The sequence below is a fragment of the Nicotiana tomentosiformis genome, chromosome 12 (assembly GCF_000390325.3).
Source record: "Nicotiana tomentosiformis chromosome 12, ASM39032v3, whole genome shotgun sequence".
Classification (NCBI taxonomy): Eukaryota; Viridiplantae; Streptophyta; class Magnoliopsida; order Solanales; family Solanaceae; genus Nicotiana; species Nicotiana tomentosiformis.
The window spans coordinates 120464838-120474873 of NC_090823.1; the positions used below are offsets into that span (position 1 = coordinate 120464838).

At 36.0% G+C, this 10036-nt stretch overlaps 1 protein-coding gene across 1 annotated transcript; it reads left to right on the forward strand.

Annotated features, from left to right (window-relative positions):
* Positions 1-320: 320 nt before the first annotated feature.
* Positions 321-9731, forward strand: LOC104120322 (MACPF domain-containing protein At4g24290-like). The gene is made up of 7 exons (XM_009632064.4): positions 321-729; positions 1560-1798; positions 2960-3137; positions 4733-4801; positions 6664-6850; positions 7312-7478; positions 8824-9731. Exons 1-7 carry the CDS (start codon positions 469-471, stop codon positions 9490-9492), a joined length of 1770 nt encoding a protein of 589 aa, XP_009630359.1. The 5' UTR covers positions 321-468; the 3' UTR covers positions 9493-9731.
* Positions 9732-10036: the final 305 nt, after the last annotated feature.

The window sequence follows — 10036 nt, forward strand, 5'->3', positions numbered from 1 at the left end:
TTACCCCAAATCACATTTTTCAGAATAAATTTGAAAATCTACTTAGTTTATATTTTCTTTGTATGTCAAAGGTTAATTTGTTACCTTGGGTTGGGTGTAAAGGTTGGGGTTACTGTTTCTAGTTTCCTTTTATTGGAGAGTTGCTTTGACCTAAATTCTGCAAATGAATTATGTCGTTTTCATAAAATGAATAAAATTGCACCTTGTGATACAAGCAGTAATTTTGATATAGGGCTGAAAATGGGTGGAAATGCAAACAAACGGCAGGTAATGGCTTTTGACTTTCCCTTCCAAATAAAAAAGCTGCCAAGGACACTATATTTGACTGGTCAGTCATTATCCCAACCAACTCCACCTAATCAAAATGAAAATTCCAAAGACTTGTTCTTCGTCTTCTTCAGTCAAAAAGACAAAATTTAGAATCATGACAACAACTATTAGCTTGTGAGGGGTGAAAGGATTATATTGATGGCGAACAAAGAGAGGGCGTTGAAACTAAGAGCGGCGGCGGAAGCGGCTGTGAAAGCAATAGGGTTAGGGTATGATATAGTGGATGACTTGAGGTTGAAGTATTGCAAGGAGGAGTGTAGGTTGATCGCCATTGAGGATGATCAGGTGCGAGACATAGCTATTCCTGGGGGAATTTTGGTTCAGAATGTTCCCAAGTCCATCCATTGCGATAAAGGCGACCGCATCAGATTTACTTCTGATCTTCTCTCTTTCCAGCAGGTGATTTTACATACAACTCTGAATTCTTTTTGGTGAATCACTCACTTGTTAATTCTTTGTATATGATATATGCATCAAGTGCCTTTCCAATAGTGAGTATCTTGTGTAAGTTAAATGATAAAATTTGTAAGTGCTCATGGCACTAGAGGCATTAGGCATTTGGTCTGTGACTATCTTCTCACTTGTTTTAAGTGGTATCTGGTGCAATTTTATGAAGGTTGATTACCATATGCAATAAAACAACAATTTAATGCATGAGATAAAAGAGTATGCTTCGCAGCCTTAGTTTTGTGTGGAGGTTTTCTTTAACTTGTAATCAGTCCATTTTACGGTTTGTATAGTCATTTTTAGTTTTTTGCGATGCATAGAGTTGTCAATATATTCTGGGGTACCCGGCCATGCACTCCCTGGAATCCTTTCCATTAATGCAGAGGCAAACTTAGGACTTGAAAGTGTCGGGGCACCCCTCTTGAATAAAAATTTGAGCAAATGCTGGAGTGGAGATCAAACCCTGGCTGCGCACTAAAAGTCGAGTTGTGCCCCCCCCCCCCCCCCAAATCGACCAATAAAACTGCCTAAGCTTTGAGTCTTAGGGTGCCAATCAAAATATATACCTATTATTTAAGATATATACACATATGTACATATAATTTTTTTGAAATTACCGGGGGCCGGTGACCCCCACTCTAAGGGTAGGTCTGCTTCTCCCTACATGTTGTTATTAATCCTTTTCCATTTCCTACTGAAAAGATAATATAATTATGATTAACACTTTTTGATTTTCAGTTCGATTTGAAATTTCCAGTGACATATTATCTTTATCCTACTAGATGTCCGAACAATTTAACCAGGAACTGTCTCTTTCTGGTAAAATTCCAAGTGGCCATTTCAATGCTGCTTTTGAGTATACTACTTGTTGGCAAAAAGACGCCGCCTACACAAAAGCTCTTGCTTTTGATGGGGTCTTCATCACCCTCTACAACATTGCATTAGAGAAGGCACAAGTTGCACTTCATGATCATGTTAAACAAGCTGTTCCTTCATCTTGGGATCCAGCAGCATTGACAAGGTGAGAAAGCAGTTCGCCTTTAAATATTTTGCTTCCTTGAGGTATAATTGACCTCTCTTGTCCAATCACTGCTCAAGGTTTTTCTACTTAGCTTTTTAGTGTGTGTAAGCCTTTTTGCTTCTTTTTTTTCTGGTTGGGGAACTGGACTGCACTGATGAAAGAACAAGATAGAGCTTGCTTGAAGAAGTTATGTTGGAATTTGTTTATTTCTGACATTTGTGATACTCAACTTCTTAACTACCTCCAATCTTATATTAACATCGTTCTGGAGGTTTTTGTTGGGTTCTTTAGAAGGGTATCGAATATGGCAAGTTGAAAATGCCCCAAGGTATTTATGGAAGTTTTTGTTGGGTTCTCTGCATGATGTGTGGTAGGCACACGCCAATAGTTCGAATCCTGTTGGTGGACCAAGTCTGGTATCTAAGCGGAGAAGGGTAGAAGGATGGACCTATATTATTCACCGTGTTTCGAAGTTGGAAGCGTATATTTCTCGGTTTTATGCACACGTGTATACACACACACACACACACTCACGTACATACGTATGTGTGTATGACTAGACAAACTATGCTCATTCATGAGTGTTTTAAAATTGACATAGGAAATCTTCTAAATAATAAATGCATCATAGAAAAGTTTTCTGTATAAGAATGGAAGATGAGCTGGGTAGGGTGATGTCTTTAACAGCTAGCTCAGAGGGCCTCTAGACGAAGAGTCTGTAAATCAAAGTCAAGAAGTCAAAGTTGCTTTGCATATATGCTGTAACTATTGATTTGTTGCATTTTAGATGTTGTACGTATGAAAAAAAGAAAGTTGTGCTTGTGTTGCATAATATAGAGGATTTGTATAACTGAGCAGACTAGTTTTGAAATGACCCATAGTTGATGAAGGTGATTTGATTCTCTCTATCTTGCATGCAACATTTTATTGTCTACCTACCTGCAAAGAATGTTTCTGCCCCAGTAATTATCTTGTCAATCAACTGATGAGATGCCAAAGGGCCATGGAATTGGAGAGTGCCAAAATTTTACCATTAATTTTTTAGAGCCTTAGCTATGATACTGTAGCCTGCAAATTGATGCTAAATAATGTTACTCAGGGACATACTCAACATTAATTCTTAGTCTTATATCAAAAGTTGGACACAATTGTAACTTTCAGGTTTATTGAGAAATATGGTACCCATGTTATTGTTGGTGTGAAGATGGGCGGAAAGGATGTTGTATATGTGAAGCAGCAACATTCATCAACACTTCAGCCTGCTGATGTACGGAAAAGGTTGATAGAAATGGCAGACCAACGATTTAGTGATGCAAATGAACAATCCAGCACTATACCGGTATGCACAAATAGGGTGAAATGATTTGTGATGTTAACTTTCACATCCACACACACAGAGGTCCAATGTTTTGGATCTCATTTCCTTGCAATGCTTTGAACTCCAACCTTTGTATTTTATGTCAAATCTTTTCTTCCTTGATAAGATAAATCTTATGTCAAATCTTTAGTCTGTCTTCTCTAGAGATGGCAAGCAGGGTGGGGCAGCACGTGGTGGATGAAGCGTTACCCTGCAAATGTATCAACCCGCCCCGCCCCACCTAAGTTTATATTATTTTATTTCTTTTTTCTATTTTGTTAATTAGCTGAAACAGACAAATTTAACATTTTCACATTCTTTAAAATTGTGTCTGTGTAGAGGTGCTCATACATACAATTTATGTTATGATTTCATTCTACTTCTGTACATGCACTGCTGGGTTATATTGTGTGTTTAAAGATTTCAGAGACAATAAGCACATAAGCATGTGCCCTTCTTCGTAAATCAACTCTCAATACATTTTACTATTGAAAGAAAATCAGTCCATATTGTTCATTCCAAGAACAACTCCTTAGATTAATAATTCTGAAGACTGAATCATAGGGATTTATTAGAAGTTCCCAGAAATTGTATCTACTTTCATCATCAATGAAATTATAACAAGTTCTATAATTGAATTTCTCCCTCTTTTTTTTGTGGTTGATTATTTGGTAAGGTTCCTTTGATTGAACATATACTCTTGGTGCATAATTTTTCAATCTATACGGTTTGTGATTTCTACTTCCATAATGGTTCATCTCCTATTACGATGCAAATACAAGCGAATAGTGTTTCTAGTGAATAATGGAGAGTCATGTAAATAGTCCTCAAGGGACTTGTCAAAAAGAAAATGTAAATGATGCTGAGGGAAGAAAAAAAATGTAAATGGTCCTCTAGAGATCGCCCATGGTTAATTAACACAAACGATCAGCATCCTAATAGTAATTAAACCCTTGCTTGCTTGTCTGACTGCTTCACGAATATAATCCTGGCGACCTATAACTTTTGCCTCCAATTTTTCCTCCTGCTGAAATTTTGATGCTCCTACTGAATTCTTGTGCAAACATTATCCCAAATTATTCCTTTGTCACCTGATATCATTTGCTTACAAATGTCATTTCTATATGATTTAATTATGCATTTGAATGGCGATTTTGAACTTGGAGTGTGGATATCTCTGATGCTGCCAATTCTTATAAACGAAAGGACTGTAAGTACAGTTCTTTTCAAAACTTCGGATGAGCACAATCTTTTTCGCACTTTAACGTTATTGGATTATAAGTAATGAACTTAAAATTCCTTCAAGAAACTTGACTGTGCAGAAGTGCCTTAACCTCTATACTGTTTGGCTTTCTTTTCTTAATATTAATTTTCTCACTTTAAATGTTGTCTCTTTTTATCCATGCTTTTAGGTTGGTAGAGTTCTATCAGATGGACCATTATTTTTAAATTGCTGGTACTTGTCCAAAAAAGGATTCCTGTGCTACTCTTGCAAAAATGTCTTAACCTAGCAATTGATTAAACTGAACTCATGTTGCAAGATTTTAATATTAACTTCTTAGTTTCATCTCTTTTAGCTTGCTAACAGTGACCAAGCGGTGCCTTTTGTGGATTCCACTACATCAACTGTTCATTTTCACAAAGAGGTAACAAGTCTTGTGAATGGTAGTAAACATAATTTTCCTTATCCTTGAAGTTTCTGTTTCTTTGCAGTTTCTGTTTGAAGATGTTTTATAATAAGCTTCACACAGTTAAGGTTTTTTTCTGATTTCAAAAAAATAAACTTGACTGTGACTTGTTTTGGATATAATCCCAGGTCAATCCCGTAAAACACCACTAGTACTTAGAAGTTCGATAAGAGGATTGTGCAATAACCTTTTTGAGTGCCACGCATACTACCCTGACTGTTGAGAGATTAGATTTTGGAATGCTCTAGATGGGAGGGGAATCAAATGAAAGTGGAATAAGCATACGTCATTTGGAACTGTGGTTGAAATAAATGATCTAGGACAGACAGAATAAATTGCGTTTGTATCAAAATGACTAAAAATCTCTTCGATTTTTTCGTTAGTATAGTCCTATCCATAAGGTGAGGCCAGTACAGTTCGTGAGTAGTGAGTATGGCTGGAACAATAGATAAATGAAGTTTTGAACATTGTGCTTACAAAAGAAGCTCTCACGTGTACTATGTTATTTTTTTGTAGTGAGCAATATCTGGGTAAAACATTACATGAAAATCGCACTATTAGGTATCAGGACTGGCAATTCTAAGCTTGATGTGTTTTTCCTTTTCCCTTAAATACAAAATTCGGCACAGACAATGATTCCAATTTAAAAGCTTAAATGGAGTCATATAGTCATGAACATTGATGAAGTGTTGGCTAAAACAATATGGTATGCAAATAATATTTCATTCAGATGATGGGTTTTAAGGGAAAGAGTGGTGACTGCAAGCTTGAGATCTTAGGTTGTAATTTTAAAATGGTCAGCTCATAGCCATGTGCTTGAAATTTGTAGTTTTGACTTGGTTGTGGGTAGTAAGTGGCGGGATACACCCTGGTATTGGGTGGTATATATCGGAGTTGGTGGTGCTAGAGTTGCCTATTAATGATTAGAGTGGTTAAATACCGTGTGGTAAAGATTCGGGGTAGTGGCTTTCCTTCTCTTTAGAGATTAATAGGGAGGTGAGCATGTGAAAGTTGGCATTGCTCCAGAATTTTGTGATGTGGAAGTTTTGCTGACTCCCTGTATGTTTCAAACAGCTATTTAGAAGGTAGAAGTTTGAATTGAAGTTTTTCCTCCCATGGGATGTGAAAAAAAAAACAAGTGATAGAACCACAAGAAATTTATTCTATATCTTTTATCAAACAAAAACTAAAGAAAAAAGGTTAAATATTCGTAAAAGTAGAACGAATGTGATAATGCTATATGGTTCAAATTTCAAAATGCTGTTGCAAGTTTGCCACACAAGCAGCTGATTTACTTCTGTCATGATGGTGTGAGATTTTTCCAGCATGTAGCTTTAGTTTTGGGAGTCGAGGTTTTTATCTTCTTCATTTGTATCACATTTGTTTATTGACATTCTAATGATGCTTCATTATTGCATATGCATTTTATTTGATCTTTTTTTTTTTTTACTTTTAAAATTTTATATACTTTTTCTTCTGTATATGAATAACATCTAATGAACTACTATTTTTTGTACATGTAAAAATGAACTTACTGGTCTTGTTGGGCTGCTTTTGCTGAAAATTTATGTTTTAGCTATTATTTAAGTATTTTGATTGCTCAGAAGTTCACCTTGGTGCCCTCAGTGAAACCCAAAACTGCCTTTTCAAACCCTCATTGGGCGGATGCTTCATTTCTTTCTTCCACTTTCAGTTTGATATTCACGTTTTTATTTCCTTTCCTTCAAACATTTCGTGTTGTGCTCATTATTTGGTTATCTATAACCTTCATGTTTCCTTTTCCATTCCAACTTTTTTATACCCCTTTTCTTTGACATCAGGATATTACATTCCTCTGGAAGAGGAGAGGTGGAAGCAGTATCAGAAATCTGCCACATAAAAGGTGGTATCAAACTGTTCCAATGGAACCTGATGTGATTTCAATGTCATTCATTCCAATATCATCATTATTGAGCGGGATTGATGGCAGTGGTTTTTTGACCCATGCAATTAACTTGTACATACGTTGTAAGTCTTAATATATATTTTTACATGATATCGGGTGGTATTTCTTGATTCATCTTAACAAAAGAATATCCTGTTTGCCTCTTAGGAGTGTAGCTACCTCTTTTTTTGGCTTTAAACTATAGAAAGACCTGTCTAAAGAAATAAAAATATTGTAAAATAAAGCTTGCAGCAAAACCCTGCATCGGTTAAAAAGTGTGGATAATATTTGGATTCACGTTCATAGGTAGAATTTTATGGAGGATACTGAAATCCAAAATCCACTCAATGCATAAATTCTGTAATCCACAACTCCTGAATTTATGGCTGTAGATTTTTTAAGATTATAAATCTAAGCTCATCACTTAATAGGAAGGCAAATATCATGTTTTATGTGATTTTGCACAGGCACCAATTTTAGGTAGCTATTTGTGCAAAACTCAAAAAGTAACTTTCAGACAATCCATTTAATTTCTGAAATGCAGATAAACCACCAATTGAAGAGCTTTATCAGTTTTTGGAGTTTCAGCTTCCAAGGCAATGGGGACCTGTGTTTGGTGAACTTCCTCTTGGTCCAGAGAGGAAGCAGCAAAGTGGTGCAACTCTGAAGTTCAGTTTAATGGGCCCCAAGTTATATGTTAATACAAATCCGGTAACAACTTCTTCACCTTTTACACACCTATTATTTGTGCGGCTATGTTAACTTGATGAATTATTTGGAGGAACTTGCAGTTTGAAAATGTTATATATCAAATCCAATGTATGATCTCTGTGTTAAATGTTAACAAATTTTTTGAATGATTCATCTCTCATGGGACTGGTTCTTAAAAATGCTAGAATGTATGCTTAGACAACTGGGTAGCTATTCCTGCTCTCATAAAGTTTGTAGTGAATCATGTGTTCATTTATTTTGATATGGGGCTATATTATGCAATGCTAAACTATGTTCATAAAGGTTGATGAGAAGCCCAATGTAAAGTGGAAGAAGTTAAACATAGTAAATGGACAACAGAGGAAATCTTCGCTCCATAGACCGGATTGGATTATGGAACAACAAATAATAATGATAAATATAGACACCTACTTGAACAGGCATGGAAGAGCCCAGTTCTTTGATTATTCATGGTCTTGTTGTATGTTTTGTTATTCGACGAGCTTATAAATTTTACAAACGAACTGTGATATATCAAGAGTACAAGAAAAGGAAACCAAAATAATGAAGTTCCATTTCAACAAAATCAGTCCAATCATCATTGCATGTTGGTACTATCAATAGAGGTTGGTGTAATTAAGTGAAGGTGTGATTTTGAACTTTGCATATATAGAAAGGAGTGCCACGTATAATACATGAAAAATGTAACAGTAAAGAAATATGATCACTTGGATGTGAAATATTGGCCTCTCTCACTCTCAAAAGCTCTGTGTTCCTTACTCCATGTAAGCGTTATCATAATTTAATGTCTTGCTGATGTAGCCCTTCTTTGATTCCATCTCCCTAATAATTCTGTAATAGAATCATCATTTAGCAGATATAAAAAATATTTTGCATCAAGCTCCCCAATTTTGCCACAAATCAGCGACCTTTTTTATTTAAGAAGAAGAATAAGGATGCTTCCTGTTAATTAACACACATCGCACCAACTCTCATGCGTTCTTTCTATCCTTAGATTGTTAGCCATTAAGATAGCTCTCAGTTCTATGAACTAAAACCTTAGTGGAGCACTGCTGTTTCATTGCCTTCATTGTTATTCGGTGATCCCGAAGACTTGTGTCCCATTCTGAATGGTGTTTCTGCTACCTATATGATTAACCAATATAGTACTGGTCAAATTACTTGCCTGGCCTTCTATCTTAGAACGTAAGTTATTTTAAAGAAGAAATGATACTAAAATAACGAAATTCGAAGAAGTGGTAAGCAGTTACAAGTTTATAGCAGCCTATTGTTCAACCAATCAACACTTTGTATGTTGATATTTTCCTTGATGAAATTTTCATAGGTGGATGTGGGTAATAAGCCAGTCGTCGGCCTTCGATTGTATTTGGAAGGTAAAAGAAGCAATTGCTTAGCAATCCATTTGCATCACCTTTCTTCCTTGCCAAATAGTCTTCAGCTTCAGAATGAATCATATGGAGATGCCAGCAGCTCCTCTGACCGGAGGTATTATGAGAAGGTCCAATGGAAGAGTTTTTCACATGTATGCACTGCCCCCGTAGAATCCGATGATGATTCCTCAATCGTCACAGGGGCCCAATTTGAAGTTGGAGAATCTGGTATGAGAAATGTTCTTCTTTTACGCCTTAAATTTTCCAAAGTGTTTGGTGCCACAGTCATAAAGAGACCTGAGTGGGATGGTTCCCCTGCTCACACTGAAAAATCTGGAATCATCTCAACTATAATAAGTTCCCATTTTTCGTCCGCTCAAAAGCCATCACCACGACCATCTGAAGTTCACATAAACTCTGCACTTTATCCGGATGGACCTCCAATGCCAGCACAAACCCGTAGACTCTTAAAGTTCGTTGACACGACAGAGATGATGAGAGGACCTCAGGATCAACCTGGCTACTGGATGGTGTCGGGGGCTAGGCTTGTAGTCGACAAGGGTAAGATTTCTCTTCGTGTTAAGTTCTCTTTATTAGCTGTTGTCTTGGCAGATGAAGAGTAGCCATTGCAAGGCTAATATATGAGGGCGTAGAAAGAAAAAAAATGGCTGGAGATTACCTTAGCATATTTGTTATTTTGTTACTGCAATGTGAAATAGTAGGAATTTGTTAGGTATAAATTTTCTCGTATGAATGGCTTTCGATAATGTACAATCTGCATGATGTTCTTGTGATTGTAATATAATTAAATTCTTTCATTTTTTTTTGAAAGTTGAAAATGAAAAGAACGGAAACTTCTGTACATCATTGCAATTAAATAGTTTGTCTCTCCTCTATTTTGTATTTTAATTGTTTATTATGGACTTTTAGTTTCTCGGATTAAAGTCTAACTTCAATACCTTTAACTAAAATGAAGTTGTGTGTCAAACATTTAATCAAAATTATATGGACTTAAATGAAGATTAAAGTTCAACTTAACGGTGGTTATAAGCAATCTAGCGGGTTAAAGGAATGAACACATTTTATTGGGTTCAAATGGTTGAATGATTAGTTGCATATCTCCTTGATGGCATCTTGACAATTCAAAGCTACATCAAATATATATTG

What these genes read in the sequence shown, in the direction of transcription:
- LOC104120322 (XM_009632064.4), top strand. Translation starts at nt 469, where the DNA reads ATGGCGAACAAAGAGAGGGCGTTGAAACTAAGAGCGGCGGCGGAAGCG. An exon ending in AACAATCCAGCACTATACCG is followed by an intron (nt 3,138 to 4,732) that starts GTATGCACAAAT and finishes CATCTCTTTTAG; the next exon opens with CTTGCTAACAGTGACCAAGC. An exon ending in TATATGTTAATACAAATCCG is followed by an intron (nt 7,479 to 8,823) that starts GTAACAACTTCT and finishes AAATTTTCATAG; the next exon opens with GTGGATGTGGGTAATAAGCC.